At 46.2% G+C, this 23,617-nt stretch overlaps 2 protein-coding genes and 1 non-coding gene across 4 annotated transcripts in view; 1 reads left to right on the top strand and 2 right to left on the bottom strand.

Annotated features, from left to right (window-relative positions):
- Positions 1 to 6,559: 6,559 nt before the first annotated feature.
- The window catches only part of RNF41 (ring finger protein 41), a 28,418-nt gene continuing 11,360 nt past the window's right edge, over positions 6,560 to 23,617 (bottom strand). For both annotated transcript variants that reach the window (XM_030822443.1, XM_030822444.1), the window contains 5 exons: positions 16,433 to 16,545; positions 12,305 to 12,576; positions 10,181 to 10,316; positions 9,674 to 9,777; positions 6,560 to 8,827 (listed from right to left, as the gene is read on the bottom strand). In XM_030822443.1, the coding sequence (XP_030678303.1) occupies positions 8,476 to 8,827; positions 9,674 to 9,777; positions 10,181 to 10,316; positions 12,305 to 12,576; positions 16,433 to 16,522 (954 nt within the window). In that variant the 5' untranslated portion in view covers positions 16,523 to 16,545 and the 3' untranslated portion in view covers positions 6,560 to 8,475. The remainder of the gene's footprint in view (positions 8,828 to 9,673; positions 9,778 to 10,180; positions 10,317 to 12,304; positions 12,577 to 16,432; positions 16,546 to 23,617) is intronic.
- On the top strand, positions 17,344 to 17,839 carry LOC101176854 (10 kDa heat shock protein, mitochondrial). The gene has a single exon (XM_030822445.1). The coding sequence runs from the start codon at positions 17,397 to 17,399 to the stop codon at positions 17,703 to 17,705; it is 309 nt and encodes a 102-aa protein (XP_030678305.1). The 5' UTR covers positions 17,344 to 17,396; the 3' UTR covers positions 17,706 to 17,839.
- Positions 19,431 to 19,534, bottom strand: LOC115837487. Its single transcript, XR_004032519.1, has one exon. It is a non-coding gene; the product is annotated as a U6 spliceosomal RNA (small nuclear RNA).

Raw genomic sequence — 23,617 nt, 5'->3', positions numbered from 1 at the left:
GTCTTTTTATTAAAAGTTGTTAGGATGACTAAATTAATGTTTAATGTTTACAATAGTGCCTCACAGTAAATAATCTGGCCATTACATTTCTTTATTGCCAGTGTCCAATCCTATTCAGAACTTAGCCCTGATAATTCCTTTATGAAGCCTTCCTTCCCACATTCCACCAGATATGTAGTTGGCCCCTTTCCTCCTCATTGTCCCATTGTACTTAGTCCCTATCTATTAGCAACATACTATTCTGTATTTCCCATTATTTGTTGTTCTAGTGTGCGTCACCTACAATGCTGCAAGTTCCTTTAAAGTCTATTCTTTTTTTTTTTTTCTGAGACAGGGTCTCACTCTTGACACCCAGGCTAGAGTGCAGAGGCGAAAACACAGCTCACTGCAGCCTCAATCTCCCAGGCTCAAGAGATCCTCCCACTTTAGCCTCCCAAGTAGCTGGGACCACAGGCATGTGCCACCATGCCATTTTTTTTTCCATAGAGACAGGGTCTTGCCATGTTGCCCAAGCTGTTCTCAAACTCCTGGGCTCAAGGAATCCACCCACCTTGGACCCCAAAGTGCTGAGATTACAGGCGTGAGGCACTGGCCCCTTTACAGTCTTATTTCTCAATTATTTATATATCTTAAATGCTTGGTACTATGTCTAACACATGACAGGTACACCATAAATGTTGGCTGAATCTAATCAGTTACTAAAACCTGTCAATTTTTCTTCCCAAATGTCATTCTCTCTTTCCTGCAGTATTTCAAGCCCTTATCCTCTGCTTCATTGAATTACTACAAAGCTTACTAACACTGCTGACACCAGTTTCTTACATTCTTCCCATTCTTGCATTCTCTCAATTTCTTGCATTCTTTCCAGAGTAATGGGTTGGAAGTCATTCCTCTTCTCAGGAACTTACCGGTAAAGTCCAAATTCCCTGGCATGCATTCAAGGCCTTCCAATAATTGGCCCCAAATTACTTCTAGTCTTATCTTCCATTATTTCCCTTCATTATTCGTCTTCCAATGAACTCTATGCTCCAGATTACATTAGTCTCTGCCTTCTTCAACATTTTCTTCACCCTTTTTTTTTTGTTTTTGAGACAGTTTCACTCTTGTTGCTCAGGCTGGAGTGCAATGGTGTGATCTCGGCTCACCTCAAACTCTGCCTCCCAGGTTCAAGTGATTCTCCTGCCTTAGCCTTCCGAGTAGCTGGGATTACAGGCATGCACCACCACGCCCAGCTAATTTTTTTTGTATTTTTAGTAGAGACGGGGTTTCTCCATGTTGGTCAGGCTGGTCTCGAACTCCTGATCTCAGGGGAATCCGCCCACCTCAGCCTCCCAAAGTGCTGGGATTACAGGTGTGAGCCACTGCACCCAGCCCTCTTATTTGTTTTTATTCATGCTGGGATCTCAACTTAAAAGAAAGTGCAAATTGGTGGACCTTACTTTTTGTTTTTTGCCCACAAGCATTTTAAGCAGATGAGGTCTCAGAACAGGGAGGTGGCAGTGAGCCAACATCACGCCACTGCACTCCAGCCTGGGTAACAGAGCGGGACCCTGCCTCAAAAAAAAGGGAGATGGGATCTCAGTCTCTCACCCAGGCTGGAGTGCAGTGGTGCAATCACAGCTCCCTGTATCCTTCAACTCCTGGGCTCAAGGAATCCTCCCACCTCGGCCTCTCGAGCAGCTGGGGCTGCAGGCACATGCCACCACACTTGGCTAATTTTAAAAAAAATCTTTCTGTAGAGACGAAGTCTCACTGTATTTTGTAGGCTGGTCTTGAACTCTTGGGCTCAAATGGTCCTCCCACCTCAGCCTCCCAAAATGCTAGGATTACAGGCATGAGCCACTGTGCCTGGCCCACAAGCTTTTTCTTTTTTTAAAAAAAATTTGAGCCAGCATTTAAAAGCTGTGAAATTTAGCATAGCCAGGCACGGTGGCTCACATCTGTAATCCCAGCACTTTGGGAGGCCGAGGCGGGTGGACCACCTGAGGTCAGGAGTTCGAGACCAGCCTGGCCAATGTGGTGAAACCCCGTCTTGACTAAAAATACAAAAACTAGCCGGGCTTGGTGGTGGGTGCCTGTAATCCCAGCTACTCAGGAGGCTGAGGCAGGAGAATCACTTGAACCGGGGAGGCGGAGGTTGCAGTAAGCAGCATTGCACTCCAGCCTGGGCAACAAGAGCAAAACTTGGTCTCAAAAAAAAAAAAAAAAAAAGATCAGGCTAATGGTGGGGCAATAGGGCCTATCTCCTAATGTTACAAAATGAAGAACATCTCTCTCCTGTGATGTCTTCTATCCCCAGAACTGTTTAACTTGAATCTCTCAAGGCCCTATCTAATTTTGTTTAGTAAAACAGGGGCTAGGCCAGGCGTGGTGGCACATGCCTGTAATCCAAGCACTTTGGGAGGCCAAGGCGGGTGGATCAGTTGAGGTCAGGAGTTCAAGACCAGCCTGCCCAACATAGTAAAACCCCATCTCTACTAAAAATACAAAAATTAGCTGGGCGTGGTGGCACGTGCCTGTAGTCCCAGCTACTTGGGAGGCTGATGAGGCAAGAGAATCACTTGAACCCAGGAGGTGGAGGTCGCAGTGAGCTGAGATCGTGCCACTGCACTCCTGCCTGGGGGACAAAGCAAGACCCCATCTGAAAAGAAAAAAAGCAGTCAATCAAGTTCAAACGACCATTCTCCAGAAAACTGGCTCAATCTTTTCTTTTCTTTTTGAGACAGAGTCTCACTCTGTTGCCCAGGCTGAAGTGCAGTGGCACGATCTCGGCTCACTGCAAACTTCGCCTTCTGGATTCACGCAATTCTCCCGCCCCAGCCTCCCGAGTAGCTGGGACTACAGGCGCCCGCCACCATGCTCAGCTAATTTTTTAAAATATTTTTAGTAGAGACGGGGTTTCACTATGTTAGCCAGGATGGTCTCGATCTCATGACCTTGTGATCTGCCTGCCTCAGCCTCCCAAAGTGCTGGGATTACAGGCGTGAGCCACTGCGCCCGGCCAATCTTTTCAACAAATTAGGGTTACACAAAAAAGGTTGTTTCATTAACCCAGATAAAGAGGGTAAAAGAGAAATAACCAGATGTAATTCGTGGTCCTGGATTAGACCCAGGTTCAGACAAAAATTAGCTACAAAAGGACTTTTCAGACAGGTGCAATGGCTCACACTTGTAATCTCAACACTTTGGGAGGCTGAGGTAGGCAGATCACTTGAGCTCAGGAGTTTGAGACCAACCTGGGCAACATGGTGAAACCCTGTCTCTACAAAATATACAATAAACAAATCAGCTGGGCATGGTGGTGCACATCTGTGGTCCCAGCTGCTTGGGAGGCTGAGATGGGAGGACTGCTTGAGCCCAGCAGGAGGTCGAGGCTATAGTGAGCTGTAGTGAGTCGTGATTGTGCCACTGCACTCTAGCCTAGGTGACAGAGATCCTGCGTCAAAAAAAAAAAAGACTTTTCTTGGGACAATTAGGGTAATGTAAACATGGGTTTATATTAGATTATTCATTATACATTGTTAATTGTAAACACTTGTTATTTAGGTAATGTCAAAAATATTTTTATTTTTCCAGTGTACATACTGAAGTAAAAAATTAAGACAATGGCCGGGCGCAGTGGCTCACGCCTCTAATCCAAGCACTTTGGGAGGCCAAGGCGGGCGGATCACGAGGTCAGGAGATCGAGACCACGGTGAAGCCCCGTCTCTACTAAAAATACAAAAAAATTAGCCGGGCGTGGTGGCGGGCGCCTGTAGTCCCAGCTACTCGGAGAGGCTGAGGCAGGAGAATGGCGTGAACCCGGGAGGCGGAGCTTGCAGTGAGCCGAGATTGCGCCACTGCACTCCAGCCTGGGCGACAGAGTGAGACTCCGTCTCAAAAAATAAATAAATAAATAAGACAATGAGGCCAGGTGCAGTGGCTCACACTTGTAATCCCAGCACTTTGGGAGGCCAAGGCAGGTGGATTCCTTGAGCTCAGGAGTTTGAGACCAGCCTCAGCAACATGGTGAAACCCCGTCTCTATATAAAATACAAAAAATTAGCCCGGTGTGATGGCGCGTGCCTGTGGTCCCAGCTACCTAAGAGGCTGAGGTAGGAGGATCACTTGAGCCCGGGAGGTGGAGGTTGCAGTGAGCCAAAATTATGTCATTGCACTCCAGCCTCAGCTACAGAGCCAGACCTTATCTCAAAATAAAATAAAATAAAATAAAAATAAGACCATGTATCAAAGTCACTGGAAGAGATGAAACAAAAAAAAATTTAATAGTATTAAAACAGATTAAGACAATGCCAGGTGCAGTAGCCCCAGCTACTCCAGAAGCTGAAGTGGGAAGACCACTAGAGCCCAGGAGTTTGAGGCTACAGTGAGCTATATGATGGTGCCACTGCACTCCAGTCTGGGTGACAGTGTTCTTTCTACTCCCTCCTTCCCCCAGTTCTCCTGACCTTAAAAGTTTAGAACAGGTTGGCAAATTTTTTTCTGTAAAAGACCAAGTATTTTAGGCTTTGTTCCAGCTACTTAACCCTGCTGTTGTAATGTGAAAGCAGCCACAGACAATATATAAACAAATGGGCATAACTGTATTCCAATAAAGTTTTTTACAAAAGCAGGCAGTGGGGTTGTAACCTGTAGTTTGCTGACCTCTGACCTAGAACGAGTAACACTTCCTGAAAAGCCTTTCCTGTTACCCATCAGAATCAGGAGCTTTACCGTCCTTGGCTCACATATTACTAGTAAATCCACTTAGCACATTTATGATCCCTTATTATATATTCATCTCCATTAGGGACTAAGTTCTTTGCAGGTAGGTGCCATTTTGCTACATAAGCCTCCTCATGTTCACTCTAGTGAGTATCTCGCAGGGCAGACATTCAATGAATATTTGTTTCTAAAAATCGAATCTACCGTAAAAGGACAATATAACACCATTCATAACATTTACAAGAAGGAGCGGCAAGTTCTAGAAGTAATTTTAAAGGAGTTTAAGGGGGGAAAAGCACTGCTAATGTCACTAGGATACATACATTGCCTCTTATGCTCTATACTGTGACATGCTTATCAGTATTTTATAATCATACGTTGTGTGCATAGAAGTGCAGACTCAATGAGCACAGAAATGCCTTTTTTTTTTTTTCAAGCCACTAGAGTATCTAAAGTACTATTAGGTTTACATCAGGTGCATGATAAATGCTCAACAAATTTAAAACATACTTCTGAGAGGGGGAAAAGATATCCCTTTTTCTTTTTTCTTTTTGAGACAGGCTCTTGCTCTGTCACCAGGCTGGAGTGCAATGGCATGATCTCAGCTCACTGCAACCTCCATCTCCCAGGTTCAAGCGATTCTTGTGCCTCAGCCTTCCAAGGAGCTGGGATCATAGGGGCGTCCCACCATGCCTGGCTATCCTTTTTCTTATAACAGGGAAAGGTAGCAGCAAATACTTATGAAGACTGTTTTTTTTTTTTTTTTTTTTTTGAGACGGAGTCTTGCTCTGTTGCCCAGGCTGCAGTGCAGTGACATGATCTCAGCTCACTGCAAGCTCCACCTCCCAGGTCCACACTATTCTCCTGCCTCAGCCTCCTGAGTAGCTGGGAGGACAGGCGCCTGCCCAGCTGATTTTTTTATATTTTTAGTGGAGACAGGGTTTCACCACGTTAGCCAGGATGGTCTCGATCTCCTGACCTTGCGATCCACCTACCTCAGCCTCCCAAAGTGCTGGGATTACAGGCGTGAGCCACCGTGCCCAGCTAAGAAGACTATTTTTTTTTTTTTTTTCTCTGAGACGGAGCCTTGCTCTGTCGCCCAGGCTGGAATGCAGTGGCCCAATCTCTGCTCACTGCAGGCTCCGCCTCCCGGGTTCACACCATTCTCCTGCCTCAGCTTCCTAAGTAGCTGGGACTACAGGCGCCCGCCACCACGCCCGGCTAATTTTTTGTATTTTTAGTAGAGACGGGGTTTCACTGTGTTAGCCAGGATGGTCTCGAACTCCTGACCTTGTGATCCACCCACCTCAGCCTCCCAAAGTGCTGGGATTATAGGCGTGAGCCACTGCGCCCGGCTATGAAGACTATTTTTATAAGTAAATAATTATGAAACCTCTGCAAGTACATTTCCCTCCTCACATTTATGTTCTTAGTTAGGAAACACTGGGGGGTGGAGACTTCTCTGCCTGCAAAGGAATCTAGATTCTAAAGCAAAGTTGCTTGTGGGACAAAGGAAAAAGATATATACGTATCTTCTGTAGAAATTATCCCAAAATCTCAGAACCACTCAGGGAAGACATGGAATTTAGGATAAAGGCAGACCCTGGGAAGCACACAGTTCAGATCACTAGAGAGAGAGCTTTGGCTGCTACAGAACAGGAATTAGGAGGGAAGAATGCAGGAGGGTACACGGAAAGCAGCTGTGAAGTGCACACTACTCCCAGACATCCTCCTGAAAGAGAAGTTAGCGCTAAGATAAGGGTAGGTAACAAAGTAAGGAAGAAGGGGAATTAAGGTGAGAGAAAGGCAAAAGCAGAGGGGAAACCTTCCCAAGAAAGGGAGTAATGTTGAAGAATTTAGAGAATTGAGTAAAAGGTTTATTATTAGTGCAGTCAACACCATAGAACAGCACATACAACACAACCAGCAACCTGCAGAGACACTAGTGCAAAGGGTAGGGAAGCCTTTCACTGAGCTTCCTGGCTCCATCTGAGGGTAAGGACAGGACAGTATGAGCCTTTGTAAGGCAGGTAGGGGAAAGGGGAGTGGAAGAAATGTAGTAACCAGAATAAGTATAGCAGCGTTTTCAAATTCCTGAGCACAATGTCCCGGAGCTGGAACCCTACTCCCCTCAAGCTTTCCACCCCAATCCCAGTGGAGCCATGATCCAACTACCCAGACCTGCAGCAAGCTAGCCTGGAATAAAATTCTGAGAGGAAGCCATGACATGGTGGGGAGGAGCCTTTCTATCTCCAACCACACTCCCACCTCCATATTAAAATAATCACACCTATTATCTCTCCCCTTCTCTTACTCTGCCAGTCACTCTAGGGATCAAGGTATGCCCCAGGTAACCTGAAATGGAACTGAAGTCCCCAGGGGGGTGTGGGTGAGACACGGCACAGCCTGTACTTAGAAAATTTCTGATTTGCACGGTGAAGCTTAGAACCCAGCTATACAGCTCCAAGGAAACTTGGGGAAGGGGGGGTTGCCTTCAAAATGAATACTCTAAATCCAGAGTTTTATGATGAGGCCCTGGAAGGGCTAGGAGGAAATTTTTCCAGAGGGCACAGGCATCGATGCTGGACTGTCATATCCTTCACAGGAAGAGAGGAAGCTCCTCATTTCAGTTGGGGTTACAGAGGTTTGGGGCAGATATCGTAAGTTCAGCCGAGGACTCCCTTGGCTCTTCCTATATTAAAGCCAAAGGTTGTGCTGAAAAGGAAAAAACATAAAACACACCCCCATCCCTGTCCCACCCTATCCAGAATCCCCACAATAGGAACATCAAAAGAAAAGTTTAAAGTTTGATTTTTTTTTTCCTTTCTTAAAAAAAAAAAAAAAAGGAAGTAAATAAATTAAATTGCCAACAATGTGGCTGAGATAGCCATGATCAGGCCATTCTTAAAAAAGGGGGGGGGGGCAGTAGGTGGAGTTTGTGAAATATAAACAAACAATGGCCAAAGAAAATTATCAAAGTAACTACTACAGTCACAGGGCTAGAGAGGGGTCTATGGAACAATTATGGCCTGTGCCACAAGAGGCAGTGCCAACCATATTTTAGCAAAAGCTAGGAGTAGCTTCTTGCTAAACACATCAACCCCTACCCTAAACCCTGGCATTCCCTAATTATGAAAACTTGTAGGAAAGAGCTCATCTGGAAACTTTCAGTATCCCAACCTGCATACTGGTAGACCCAGTGGGTGCCTGCACCTTTAAGGTGGGCTGAACAGGGATACTGCTTGGCACAGAGGTCCAGTCTTTCCCTAAGGACCATCAGTGATGGCCAATTACTGGCCTCACTACTTATTTCTAGAAATTTGGCTCCACCCTTACCATTTCTTCAGGATGTCTGCTGCTTAGAGTCAACAGGCCTGCCTGCTCTGATTCCCTGGTTTTGGAGGAGAGGGACGATTAGAGATTCCTTACTCTGTCCTGATCCTCCAGGGAAACTGAATCTCTTTGTGCTTTCTGAAAATAACTGGAACCAGGGACCCTAAGCAGGAAAACGGATGGAGGTGGGGGCTTTCCCACCCAGACTGATCATTTATAGACATTTTAGGGGAATATGGCAAAGGGAGGAAATCTGGGTTTCCCACCTGAAAGGCTGAGCAAACTACCCCAAGGCCCTTCAGTGCCAGAAGGGCAGGGAGATGTGTGGCTCAGGTATAAGCCACAGTATTAAGAATAGTGGGTAGGACTCAGGTCCCAGCTGCTGGAGTGATGGGATTTTCTGATTTCCATCTCTTCCTGATAGCCAGTCGAGTTCTCCTATATCTCTTCCACGCCATGCGCAAATATCATGACAAGGCCTGGCTCTTGCACCATGTCATCCCCCATATGCTGGTTCTCACAGGCCATCACGACAACAGCCTGCTTGCCAGGGATGCGCTTGGCCACGTAGTTCTCATAGTAGCGTCGGTTCATCTGTCTAGTCTCTAGTGTGGCCAGACCCTGGGGCCAGCTACGCTCGTGGGCATTTTCAATCAGCTCGTTGACAATAGAAGCAGGACAGCCACTCTCCACCAGGGAGCGCTTGATTACAGCCTGGAGCACAGCATCAGGAGTCGAGATCATCCCTCCCCAGCGGGTCACTCTTGCTGGCTGAAGGGAGTTCACCCACCTGTGTGGAGGTGGTTAAAGATGGTCATTCCAGCTCATCTCCTTTCTCTGTATTGGCTTTTTCTGCTAATAAAAATAACTACCCACTCTGCACTGAGCTTACCTATTCTTCCTTCTTTCCTTCCATCATTGGCTCAGAAACCCCAAATCTTTCCCCAGTTGGTCCCAACTGAGTCACCACACGTTACTCACCAGATTAAATTCCACAAGTCTGCACTCTGTCTCTGTTACTTTTCTTTGAAATTCCAATACTTAGCACATATAGCGCCTAACACGGTTAGTGCTCTATGTTTAGTGAGTAAAACAATTATTCCTCTATCCTATGTCCCACTCAGCACTATTTGCCCTATATATATTGATTCACACTTACAGTTTAGTCTATGAACTGTATAGGACTCCAGAACTGAAAGAGATCTTAGACTTCACTTGTATACTTCGCTTGTTTTTGCTGCATTTTAGAGATCACTTTCCTGGACTTGCACTCTGCCTCCTCTTCTCTGGGTTGTAAGCTACCTGAAGACAGGGACGATATCTTCTATTTCTTTTTGGCCCTCCTAGCACTCCACAGCCTTTAATACAGTGCTTTGTACATGGGTACTCACCTAATTCTGGATAAAGTGCATCCTTGGGCAGGCTTTCCCTTCCATCCACCCAAACGTATAAGACATCCTGTAGTGGAGCTAAGGGTTATCCCCTTCTCCTCTTCCCCTTTCCTTAATGACAATATCTGAGAAGCAGTGACCCCCAGCCCAGCTCTCCAATGCCCTCCTTCTGCTACTCTCCTGCTCTTCCTCCTTTCAGGCCTTGTCAGGACGTGAAATCACTCCACGTCCTGAGTGACACTCACTCTAGGATCTCGTTGTATTCAATTGTCTCCTCCAGGTTCTGAAGGTTGGGGTTGACACTGCGGATTGCACGCATGTATGCCTTTAGCAGCTGGATGTCTCGCTTCTGTTGTGGGGAAGAAGAATAATGGTTAAGGCAGACAGCAGAAAAAAGACAAAAGTTTATCCAAGAATGAGGGCAACTGAGAGATCTGAAGAACAACCAGTTTGTAAGCTTCAGGAAGACAGGGATAAGACTGTCTCACAGCTGTCTCCTTAGTACTTACAAATGTGCCTTCACAGAAGGGGCATCTGATAACTGTTAGGTGAATTAATGCTATGAATGGGATGGAGAAAAGTCAAGGAGAGCTCCAATCTGATTCCCTGCTAAGCCACAGGCAGAATATCCACTCATCTAGGTTCACAAGTGTAAGCACCGGTCTGTGTGTTCACAACTGGTTTTTATTACCCACAGGCAGGCAGTTATCTGCATATGAGGGATATGTTCTCCCCCATGTCTTGGGGCCTACCTGCTCCGCCAGCTGGTGTTTGTGTTCAGCTGACGTCTTCTCCAGCTCTGCGATGCGTGTCTGCTGCTGCTGTACCACTGAGCGCAGGTGCTTAATGCAGTTATGGTTGGGCAGCTCATCTTTGGGCATCTCCAGGCTGCAGACCAGGGTGGGGAAAAAGCAGAACAGGGGTGATCACTGGGACATGTATGCAAATGGCCTATTCTGTGGCAGATAACTGCTAAGTAGACTTTGTCCTACCCAAAATTTCTAACATTCATTTCAGGCCTCCCTCTTGTTTATTCCCTTCACTTTCTTCGTCCAAGCTTCCTACTTGCTCCTTTGCTGTCTATTTTCCTCAAATTTCTTTCCCCAATCAAGACACAGTGTTTTATCTATTTTTAAAATTTATTTTATTTTTTATTTTTATTTTTTTTCGACACGGAGTTTCACTCTTATTGCCCAAACTGGAGTGCAATGGCACAATCTCAGCTCAGTGCAACCTCTGCCTCCCGGGTTCAAGCGATTCTCCTGCCTCAGCCTCCTGAGTAGCTGGGATTACAGGCGCACGCCACCATGCCTGGCTAACTTTTTGTATGTTTAGTAGAAACAGGGTTTCTCCATGTTAGCCAGGCTGGTCTCAAACTCGTGGCCTCACGTGATCCGCCCCCCTTGGCCTCCCAAAGTGCTGGGATTACAGGCATGAGCCACCGCGCCTGGCCTCTTATTTTACTTTTTTTTTTTTTTTTTTGGGACCGAGTTTCACTCTTGTTGCCCAGGCTGGAGTGCAATGGCAGTCTCAGCTCACTGCAACCTCCGCCTCATGGGTTCAAGTAATTCTTGTGCCTTGGCCTCCCAAGTAGCTGGGATTACAGGTGCCTGCCACCATGCCTGGCTAATTTTTATATTTTTAGTACAGATGGGGTTTCACCATGTTGGCCACGCTGGTCTTGAACTCCTGACCTTAGGTGATCTCCCCGCCTTGTCCTCCCAAAGTGCTGGGATTACAGGCGTGAGCCACCGCACAGGGCCTATTTATTTTGACACACTTTTTATCTACTGCACAGCTCTCCTTTTCCTCCTACAGATTCTGCCTGTGCACTTATTCCTTCAGAGAAGCCCTATATTCACAGCCCCAGCTATCAACATTCTTTTTATTTTTTAGTTAGGGGAAACAGAGTCTCATTCTGTCACCCAGGCTGGAGTGCAATGGCGTGATCTCGGCTCACTACAACCTTTACCTCTGGTTTTAATTACTTCTCATGCCTCAGCCTCCCGAGTAGCACCACCACACTTGGCTAATTTTTTTTTTTTTTTTTTTTTTGAGATAGAGTCTTGCTCTGTTGCCCAGGCTGGAGTGCAGTGGCCCAATCTCTGCTCACTGCAAGCTCCGCCTCCCAGGTTCATGCCATTCTCCTGCCTCAGCCTCCCAAGTAGCTGGGACTACAGGCACCTGCCACCATGCCTGGCTAATTTTTTGTATTTTTAGTAGAGACGGGGTTTCAATGTGTTAGCCAGGATGGTCTCGATCTCCTGACCTCGTGATCCACCCGCCTCAGCCTCCCCAAGTGCTGGGATTACAGGTGTGAGCCACCGTGCCCGGCCCCACACCTGGCTAATTTTTGTATTTTTAGTAGAGACAAGGTTTTGCCATGTTGGCCAGGTTCGTCTTGAACTCCCGGCCTGAAGTGACCTGCCCACTTTGGCCTCCCAAAGTGCTAGGATTACAGGTGTGAGCTAACACACCCCTCAGCTATCAACATTTAGTCAACTATTTCATAATCCACAGAAATAAAAAAATAGGGCAAGAGGAAATATGAGAAGGCTGGCAATTATAGCAGTGAACCTGACAAACAGAAAGTAGTATTGGACTGAAAGAGAAGAATAGAGTCAATCAACCTTTAATGTTATTACACAAATTTACTAAATTGCTGTGCCCTTTCTTTTGTTAAAGCAAGAGCAAAATGATTATACTTGGAAAAGCAGCAAGAAAGTAAGATCTTAGAGCAGGAAGCCAAGGAGGCTAAGAATACTCCTTGCCAACATGCCAAAGAGACCTCCTCAGCTAGTGAGGAGGGCAGCCAGAGACAGGGGCATAAATGAGATGGCCCTTATCCATGTGGGGCAGAAGGGAACAAATCTCACCCACAGCCCTGTTCACAGGTCACAGGCCGCTTCGGGTTGTGCTCACAGTCGCTGAGGTGAGACATGAGGTTGTCAAGCCGGACAACGGCACTACAGCCAAACACAGCGTTGTCACAGGCAATCTGCAGCTTTGACAACATGTTCCGCATGATCCGAGGTACTGGGCGCAGATGGGCGACCGTCACAACACTGCGGTCTACTGGACATGTCTGTTGCTGAGAGAACCACTGGGTGATGCAGGCGTTGCAGAAAGCATGTTCACAGTGAGGTGCCTAGAAGAGAGAACAAGGCAAAAGGGGCACAAGGGAATTAGCAAGAGCTAAGAGCCTGGATATGATAACTCTACAAAGCCAATCAAGCCTTTGAGCAGCTTCTACGACAAGAGGTCCGTTGGGTCACAGCAAAGTATAGATCTACTACGGGCAAGGCATTGTAGGGGACAGGCTTAAGATATGTTTCCTGCTGGGCACGGTGGCTCAAGCCTGTAATCCCAGCACTTTGGGAGGCTAAGGCAGGCACACTGCTTGACCTCAGGAGTTTGAGACCATCCCAGACAATATGACAAAACCCCATCTCTACAAAAATTACAAAAATTAGCCGGGCGTAGGCCGGGCGTGGTGGCTCACGCCTGTAATCTCAGCACTTTGGGAGGCCGAGGCAGGCGGATCATGAGGTCAGGAGTTCAAGACCAGCCTGACCAACATGGTGAAACCCTGTCTCTACTAAAAATACAAAAATTAGCCAGGGGTGGTGGCGCATGCCTGTAATCACAGCTACTCAGGAGGCTAAGGCAGGAGAATAGCTTGAACCCAGGAGGTGGAGGCTGCAGTGAGCCAAGATTGCACCACTGCACTCTAGCCTGGGCAACAGAGCGAGACTCCATCTCAAAAAAAAAAAAAAAAAAAAAAAAAAGCTGGGCCTGGTGGCACATGCCTATAGTCCCAGCTAGCCAAGAGGCTGAGGTGGGAGGATGGAGGATGGTTTGAGCCCAGAAGGCGGAGGTTGCAGTGAACCAAGACTGCACCACTGCACTCCAGCCTGGGTGACAGAGCCAGGACCTGTTTCAAAATACATATATATATACATATATATATATATATATATATATATATATATATATATATACACACACATATATACCTATATATGTATATATGTGTATACACATATATATGTATGTATATATGTGTATATATATATATATATATATATATATGTTCCCTGTGCTCAAGATTAAAAATGAGTTGTGAAACAAGACAAACAAGTAAAAAGTTATATAACAATAAGAGATAGAAGTGATATTCTAGGACAATAGGACAGATGACGCAAGGCAGCCAATTATTAATTGCCATCTGGATTGCATACACAATAATTGCCAAAAATGTCCAGAGGAAGGTGAGGTCTCTTCAGGCTAGCTCAATCACGGCAGGTATTTATGAAGAGGACAGAATTTGATATGGGTCTTGAAGGATAATTCAGATGATAGATTTAGAGAGGAGGAGGACATATTTACTGGCAAAAATTCAATGTAAGAAAGCTAGGCCGGGCACGGTGGCTCACACCTGTAATCCCAGCACTCTGGGATTTGAGGCGGGCGGATCATGAGGTCAGGAGAGCGAGACCATCCTGGCTAACACAGTGAAACTCCGTCTCTACTAAAAATACAAAAAATTAGCCAGGCGTGGTGGCAGGCGCCTGTAGTCCCAGTTACTTAGGAGGCGGAGGCAGGAGAATGGCGTGAACCTGGGAGGCGGAGCTTGCAGTGAGCCAAGATCATGCCACTGCACTCCAGCCTGGGCTAAAGTGCGAGACTCCATCTCAAAAAAACAAAACAAAACAAAAAGAAAGCTAAATAAGGCCGGGCATGGTGGCTCATGCCTGTAATCCCAGCACTTTGGGAGGCTGAGGCAGGCAGATGACTTGAGATCAGGAGTTCAAGACCAGACTGGCCAACATGGTGAAACACAGATATATTCATATATACATATGTATACACAAATACATATATATGCAGACATCTATTCATATTTGCTTATATCTGCCTTAAGACACACTGGAAGGATACCAAATAAACTAATAAAAATAGTTATCTGTGGGGGAATTAGGTGCACAGTAATAAGGACAGAAGTGAGAATTCTCACTGTATACCTTTTGATTTTTGAACTATGTTCATTTTTCACCTATTCAAAAAATAAATTATTATGATGTGGGGAAATCAGCATCCCTAGCAGGAGCCTTCTAACCTTTTTTTTTTTTTTTTGAGATGGAGTCTCGCTCTGTCGCCCAGGCTGGAGTGCAGTGGCGTGATCTCGGCTCACTGCAAGCTCCGCCTCCCAGGTTCACGCCATTCTCCTGCCTCAGCCTCCCAAGTAGCTGGGACAACAGGCGCCTGCCACCACGCCCGGCTAATTTTTTGTGTTTTTAGTAGAGACGGCGTTTCACCGTGTTAGCCAGGATGGTCTCGATCTCCTGACCTCGCGATCTGCCTGCCTCGGCCTCCCAAAGTGCTGGGATTACAGGCGTGAGCCACCGCGCCCGGCCTTGAGCCTTCTAACCTTAGAAATGTGTCTGGGAACCTGGCATCATGAGGGTTGCCTGCTCTGCTCCTCAGAAGGTAAAGCCCAGAGGTAGATGCGTGGCTTCTGACTAGACTGTCACCAACTACGACTCACCTTTCCATAAGTGACTTGCCTAAAATGATAGTGCCAGAAAACAGACAAGGCCCTGCCAGGGTGAGGAGGGAACCTGACACACCCTGTGACCTCTTGACACTACTACTTGATGACTTGCTCTACACCCATCTAATATGCCTCTAATGGCAGCAGACTGCAAAGGCCTAGAAAGAAGACAGGTCCAGAGTTGGTTGCCATTGGAATGCAGTCTGAATTTTATTCAGCTCAAGGCATCAGTACTCCTTTTGGAGTACTGGGAGAAAAAATAAACTCAAAGGCTCAAGGGGAGCCCCTGGGAGTTAGGTGAGCAGTGAATGGGGGAAGGGCCATGAAACCTCATTACCTAGTATCCTGGTTTGGAAAATGTGATAATCTCTAGATAGCCAGGAAAGAGAAAGGATTAATCGGTATTTACAGAATGAGGGCAATAAGGATCCTGGAGGATGCTGTCCCATGAATACAACTCTTAAGGATTCACCTCACTCATTGTACTTGCCTGGTAATCGTGAGCTTCTCCTCATACTTGCCCCAGGATGATACAACTGACTCTGGTCTGGCAAGGCTGGCAGAGAAATGACCTATTGAAGGTGGCAGCTTTCACATCAAAATGCAGAGTGCATGGCTGCATCAAAAGCTGGTCTTTTCAGTAGATCCCAGGAAAAAAATAGGTCAGTACATACAGTTCCCCACTTCCTATTTGTTTTTGTTTTTTTTTTTGAGATGGAGTCTCACTCTGTCACCGAGGCTGGAGTGCAGTGGCACAATCTCGGCTCACTGCAACCTCCTACTCCCGGGTTCAAGCGATTCTCCTGTCTAGCCTCCTGAGTAGCTGGGACTACAGGTGTGCGCCACCACGCCCAGCTAATTTTTGTATTTTTAGTAGAGACGGGGTTTCACCATGTTGGCCAGGATGGCTCTTGACCTCGTGAGCCACCCACCCTGGCCTCCCAAAGTGCTGGGATTACAGGTGTGAGCCACTGCAGCCAGCCTTCCTATTCGTTAGACAGTAGGCAGGTAGAAGAGGCCTGCAGGGAGACTGGCTGATTACCTGAAGCACTACATCATAAAAATGCAGAGAGAACTTATTAGGAGAGTCCAGAAGTTCAATCATGGACAGGAAGATGGAACCTAGTAAGAGTTCCTGTAGACGAAAGGAAGCTACCCAGCTACTATCACAAGACAGAAACGAGCAGCTGACTGTTTTACAGGAGAAATCTTTCAGAGTGACCTCAGAAAAAAATCTCGACCACTGGATCTCTGTGGCATCCACCTCTAGATTGATTCCGGAAGGCCTTATTCTTGTAGCCACCATTACTCCTTTGACCTAAATCTCTATTGGGTGAGGGTGGAGAGAAGAACACAGTGACTTCCCCATGGGTCCCGCTGCCCATGAATATTTTCTACTAGTTCCACTGCTACCTGTTGCCCCACCAAACCTGCCATCAGACCAACTCACCTGTACTGGCTCCTCCAAGACTCCACTGCAAATAGGGCAGATAAGATCTTCGTCAACATCCCCCTGGAAACGGGTTACATCATACCCCATGTCTCATCACTGAAACCCAGGTCCTGAAAGGACAACAGGAAAAAGAGGCCAGTTCAGAAGAAGCCTACAAATATGTGACAAACATAAACTCATTGCAAAGATCCATTAATTTATCCAACAAATATTTATTGGGAGTCTACAATGCAGCAGTCATTTGGCTCGGTGGAAGCTGACTCAAGAAATTTAATTCTGGCCGGGCGCAGTGGCTCATGCCTGTAATCCCAACACTTTGGGAGGCCAAGGCAGGTGGATCACCTGAGGTCAAGAGTTCAAGACCAGCCTGGCCAACATGGGGAAACCCTGTCTCTACTAAAAATACAAAAATTAGCCGGGTGTGGTATGCGCATCTGTAAATTCCAGCTACTCGGGATGCTGAGGCAGAAGAAGTATTTGAACCCAGGAGGCAGAGGTTGCAGTGAGCCGAGATTGCGCCACTGCACTCCAGCCTGGGGAACAGAGCGAGCCTCAGTCTCCAAAAAAAAAAAAAAAATTAATTCTAAGGCCTGACACAGTGGCTCACGCCTGTAATCCCAGCACTTTGGGAGGCCGGAACAGGCAGATGACCTGAGGTCACGAGTTCAAGACCAGCCTGGCCAACATGATGAAAACCCAGCTCTACTAAAAATACAAAAATTAGCTGGGCGTGGTGATGCACATTTGTAATCCCAGCTACTTGGAAGGCTGAGGCACAAGAATCACTTGAACCCGGGAGGCAGAGGTTGCAGTGAGCCGAGATTGCACCACAGCTCTCTAGCCTAGGCGACAGAGTAAGACTCTGTCTTAAAAAAAAAAAAAAAAAAAAAAAAAAAAAAAAAGGAGTCTCTCCTTGCAGCGCTACACTAGAGCAGAGTACGAGTCTGAGGCAGAGGGAGTCATGGCAGGACAAGCGTTTAGAAAGTTTCTTCCACTCTTTGACCGAGTATTGGTTGAAAGGAGTGCTGCTGAAACTGTAACCAAAGGAGGCATTATGCTTCCAGAAAAATCTCAAGGAAAAGTATTGCAAGCAACAGTAGTCGCGGTTGGATCGGGTTCTAAAGGAAAGGGTGGAGAGATTCAACCAGTTAGCGTGAAAGTTGGAGATAAAGTTCTTCTCCCAGAATATGGAGGCACCAAAGTAGTTCTAGATGACAAGGATTATTTCCTATTTAGAGATGGTGACATTCTTGGAAAGTACGTAGACTGAAATAAGTCACTATTGAAATGGCATCAACATGAAGCTGCCCATTCCACTGAAGTTCTGAAATCTTTCGTCATGTAAATAATTTCCATATTTCTCTTTTATAATAAACTAATGATAACTAATGACAAAAAAAAAAAGAAAAGAAAGAAATGTAATTCTAATGGGGGAAGACATTACATAAGCACACATTTAAAATATAAAGTGATAAATACTCAGAGTAGACACAGGACCTTATGAGGACAAGAGACATGAATACCTAACCCAGGCTGAAAGCAGAGGGTGGTTTTAACAAGTTTTCCAGGACTCGGCATCACCAGAAATGTATCCTGTAGGGCAAGAGTCAGCTAAATGTTGGGTGAGCAGGGCATTAGGGTGTTATGCACATAAAATAGCACATCCAAATGCCCAGAAGAGGGCATATGATAGGTTCAGAGAATTTCAAGTGATTCAAGAAAAGGCTGACCTGAGAGGTGGGAGGGAGGGCCTGTCAAGAGACAAGGCTGGAGAGGCAAGCAAGGGCCATGCTGTGAAAAATCTGCGAGGAGTTCGGACTTTATTCTGAAGGGTATGAGACAGCCACTGAAGGACTTAAAAAAGAATGTGGTAATAGTTCCATTTTAGAATCAGTATGTTAACAGGGGAGAAACTGGAGACCAGAAGAACATCTAAGTCAAGAGAGAGACGGTAAGAGTCTGAACTTAGGTGGTGGTGGTGATGGGGATAAACAAGAGAAGAAGAGAGGGCCGGGCAAGGTGGCTCACGCCTGTAATCCCAGCACTTTGGGAGGCTGAGGCAGATGGATCATGAGGTCAAGAGATCAACACCATCCTGGCCAACATGGCGAAACCCCGTCTGTACTAAAAATACAAAAATTAGCCAGGTGCGGTGGCTCATGCCTGTAATCCCAGCACTTTGGGAGGCCGAGGTGGGCGGATCATGAGGTCAGGAGATCGAGACCATCCTGGCTAACACGGTGAAACCCCGTCTCTACTAAAAATACAAAAAATTAGCCAGGCGCGGTGGCAGGTGCCTGTAGTCCCAGCTACTCGGGAAGCTGAGGCAGGAGAATGGCGCAAACCTGGGAGGCGGAGCTTGCAGTGAGCCAAGATCACACCACTGCACTCCAGCCTGGGTGACAGAGTGCGACTCCGTCTCAAAAAAAAAAAAAAAAAAAAATTAGCCGGGCATGGTGGCGGGCGCCTGTAGTCACAGCTACTCAGGAGGCTGAGGCAGGAGAATGGCGTGAACCCAGGAGGCAGAGCTTGCAGTGAGTGGAGACTGTGCCACTGCACTTCAGTCTGGGCGACAGAGCAAGACACCGTCTAAAAAAAAAAAAAATTGTCAAGGGGTTGGAGAACTTACAGGAGGGAGATAACTGTCGAAAGCTACGAACAGACAAATCACATAAAGAAAACAAAGAATTGCTGGGATGTGGGACGGTGGATGCCATAGTAAAGCAGTTCCATGGAGTTGGGAGTTGTGGAGGGTAGTTTTAGTGTAGCAATGAAAGTGAAGCCAGACTTCAGTGGCACAAAGTGAACAGGAGGTGAGATGGAGAGACAGGGACCAAAGACACAACTCTGTCAAAAGCCTGATTTTTTGGTGGGGAAGCATTCTCAAGGAGTTTACTTGGGCAGACTCAGGGTAAGGGTCCTGCACCTAGAAGCAGGTGCTGGCCCTCATGATGGTGAAGTGTTGGCTTGTGCTAGGACCTTGTGGGGCCGCAGGAAAAATATGGAACGCTTCACAAATTTTCATGTCATCCTTGCACAGGGGCCCTACTAATCTCTTTATCATTCCAATTTTAGTATATGTGATGCTGAAACCAGCACTCAAAAGCCTAATTTCAAAGGAAGGGAAACCAAACTAGCTAGAGGGGGAAAGGAAGCTGAGGAAGTGGGTTGTGTGGGGGTGTTTTTCCTTATGGTGAGAAAGGCTTAAGTGTCTTTATGTACCGAGAGGAAAGTACAGGGGAAAAGGGAAAGATAAAGACAGGAGAGAATCTGGTCACTGAGATAGCAGTAGGGAGATCTGGAATTATCTTAAACAAAAATGAGACAATTCTAAAGCGGGAAGGAAGGGAAAATGGTAAACAGAGGTCAGAGGTCCAGAGACAGGTTTTCAAAAAATAACACTGATAAACTGTAAAAATCAGGCCGGGTGCAATGGCTCACGCCTCTAATCCCAGCACTTTGAGAGGCTGAGGTGGGCGGATCACCTGAGGTCAGGAGTTCCAGACCAGCCTGGCCAACATTGTGACACCCTGTCTCTACTAAAAATACAAAAATTAGCCAGGAGTGGTGCCAGTGCCTGAAATCCCAGCTACTTGGGAGGCTGAGACAGGAGAATCACTTGAACCCAGGAGGCGGAGGTTGCAGTGAGCGGAGAACTGTGAACCCAGGGAGGCGGAGGTTGCAGGGGGGTGAGCGGAGATTGCACCACTGCACTCCAACCTGGGGGACAGATTGAGACTCTGACTCAAAAAACAACAGCCGGGCGCGGTGGCTCACGCCTCTAATCCCAGCACTTTGCGAGGCTGAGGTTGGCGGATTACCTGAGGTCAGGAGTTCAAGACCAGCCTGACCAACATGGAGAAACCCTGTCTCTACTAAAATTAATCCCAGCTACTCGGGAGGCTGAGGCAGGAGAATCGCTTGAACCCGGGAGGTGGGGGTTGCAGTGAGCCGAGATCATGCCATTGCACTCCAGCCTCGGCAACAAGAGTGAAATTCTGTCTCAAAAAAAAAAAAAAAAAAAAAAAAAAAAGGCCGGGCGCAGTGGCTCACGCCTATAATCCCAGCACTTCGGGAGGCCGAGGCAGGCAGATTACCTGAGGTCAGGCGTTTGAGACCAGCCTGGCCAACATGATGAAATCCCATCTCTACTAAAAATACCAAAATTAGGCCGGGCGCGGTGGCTCACGCTTGTAATCCCAGCACTTTGGGAGGCCGAGGCGGGTGGATCACGAGGTCAGGAGATCGAGACCACGATGAAACCCCGTCTCTACTAAAAATACAAAAAAATACACGCCCGGGCGTGGTGGCGGGCGCCTGTAGTCCCAGCTACTCGGAGAGGCTGAGGCAGGAGAATGGCGTGAACCCGGGAGGCGGAGCTTGCAGTGAGCCAAGATTGCGCACCACTGGGCGACAGAGCTAGACTCCGTCTCAAAAAAAAAAAAAAAAAAAAAAAAAAAAAAAACCAAAATTAGCCAGGTGTGGTGGCACACGCCTGTAATCCCAGCTACTCAGGAGGCTGAGGCAAGAGAACTGCTTGAGCCCGGGAGGCAGAGGTTTCAGTGAGCTGAGATCGCACCACTGCACTCCAGCCTGGTGAGTCTCAAAAAAAAAAAAAAAAAAAAGATAAAACAGGGTGCCTAGTAGGCCGGGCGCAGTGGCTCACTTGTAATCCCAGCACTTTGGGAGGCCAAGGCGGGCAGATCACGAGGTCAGGAGATCGAGACCACGGTGAAACCCCATCTCTACTAAAAATACAAAAAAAAAAAAATCAGCCGGGCGTGGTGGCGGGCGCCTGTAGTCCCAGCTACTCGGAGAGGCTGAGGCAGGAGAATGGCGTGAACCCGGGAGGCGGAGCTTGCAGAGAGCCGAGATTGCGCCACTGCACTCCAGCCTGGGCGACAGAGCGAGACTCCGTCTCAAAAAAAAAAAAAACAAACAAACAAAAAAAACAGGGTGCCTAGAGTTCTACATGTGGACTGACCAATATGGACACAACTTTTCTTCCCTACTTCAATTAATGCAATCTCAGACTGCTTAGTGCTATTGCAGATGACAGCTACTGCTATTTTCATAGTCCAGACAAATACAAAGGGCTGGGAAGAAGGGAAAGGGGCAAGAGAAATGGTCAAGAAGAGGAGTTGGCTGAGATAGCTACTACCTGAGAGCAAAAATATCCCCAAATTTCCACAATTCATCCATTAAACAGCTGACTTTATAATATCTACCTCAATGAAATAAATTGTAATTTGTTTTCTCGACAATAGCTATAAATTAATCAGAGAAAAAAAAATCCTTGCTGCCCTTAAAATGCACCAGGTACGGAAAAATTCCAAGATATACTGCTAAGAGAAAAAAGCTAAGATAGAGAATAGTATATGTAAAGTATACTACCACAAATACAAAAAACAATATGTATGTGTGTATGCTTACATGTGCATGGAACTCTCCAGAAGGATAAACAGAAAACTGCCAACAGTGTTTGCTGCTAAGGAGGAGGTACAAAGAAACAAAGATAGGAGGGAATTTTTAATTTCGCTAATCATCCCTTTGTACCTTTGAAAAAGCTTTTCTGTGTGTGTGTGTGCGTGTGTATTCACTATTCAAATAAGTAAACAAATCTATAATTACGCTAAACTGTGAAAGACAGATTTAAGGTTAAAACAAAAAATAAGAAAATCCACTTAGGTGGTAGTTCACGCCTGTAATCTCAGCACTTTGAGAGGCCGAGGTGGGTGGATCACCTGAGGTCAGGAGTTCGAGACCAGCCTGACCAAGATGGTGAAACCCCGTCTCTACTAAAAATACAAAAATTAGCCAGGCATGGTGGCGGGCACCTGTAATCCCAGCTACTCGAGAGGCTGAGGCAGGAGAATTGCTTGAACCCGAAAGGCAGAGGTTGCAGTGAGCCAAGATCATGCCATTGCACTCCAGCCTGGGCAACAGAGCGAGACTTTGTCTCAAAAAAAAAACAAAAACAAAAACAAAACAAAACAAAAAACAAAAAAAAACTACTTTATGTTTCATACGCTATAAGTGTCATATATGTTATATAACACATACACATATAACATGTCATATACTGACACATATAACATGTCTGGGAAAAAATGTACTCTTGCCAGAAAATGTTGATCAAATTAACTCACAACAAAAACCACAAACTGTCCTAAAAAAGCATATACCCTTCTACCTAGCAATCTTACTTCTAGGAACTTATCCTAAGGAAATAAACAAGGGTGCAAAAAGAACTGTACTAAACTGTTTAAGCATTATCATAGCAAAAAATCTATCCAGTAGAATTCCTTACATCCATAAAATGCAATATCATGTCACATTAATATGACCTAGATATATTTATTTCATATTATTTATTTAAATTATTTGTGCTGGGTACAGTGGCTCACACCTATAATCCCAGCACTTTGGGGGGCCAAGGCAGGAAGATCACTTGAGGCCAGAAGCTAGAGGCTACAGTGAGCTATGATTGCATCACTCCACTCCAGCCTGGGTGACAGAGTGAGATCCTGTCTCTAAATAAATTGTTTTAATATATTTATTATATAGAAATAAAAAATAATTTATTTATAGATATTATATATGCTATCATGCTATTTTTTTTTTTTTTTTGAGACGGAGTCTCGCTCTGTCGCCCAGGCTGGAGTACAGTGACGCAATCTGGGCTCACTGTAAGCTCCGCCTCCCGGATTCACGCCATTCTCCTGCCTCAGCCTCTCCGAGTAGCTGGGACTACAGGCGCCCGCCACCACGCCCGGCTAATTTTTTGTATTTTTAGTAGAGACGGGGTTTCACCGTGGTCTCGATCTCCTGACCTCGTGATTCGCCCGCCTCGGCCTCTCAAAGTGCTGGGATTACAAGCGTGAGCCACCGTGCCTGGCCTGCTATCATGCTATTTTTTTTAAGAGATAGGGTCTCATTCTGTTGCCCAGGCTGGAGTACAGTGGTACAATCACAGGTCACTGTAGCCTTGATTCTACATATATAATTAAATAATAATGAAGCCAGCATTTATTGAGCATTACTATATGGCAGATAGTATTTTAAACATTTTTTGCCTATTAACTCATCTAATCCTTACAACAGCTCTAGAAGGTTGGGACTATAATTATTCACATTTTACAGATGAGTAACAGAGGTGCAAAGGTTAAAAAGCTTTTCCAG

This window comes from Nomascus leucogenys, chromosome 11, assembly GCF_006542625.1.
Source record: "Nomascus leucogenys isolate Asia chromosome 11, Asia_NLE_v1, whole genome shotgun sequence".
NCBI classification, from domain to species: domain Eukaryota; kingdom Metazoa; phylum Chordata; class Mammalia; order Primates; family Hylobatidae; genus Nomascus; species Nomascus leucogenys.
Note: the sequence above shows the minus strand (reverse complement) of the source record. Positions and strands in the feature narration are given on the sequence as shown.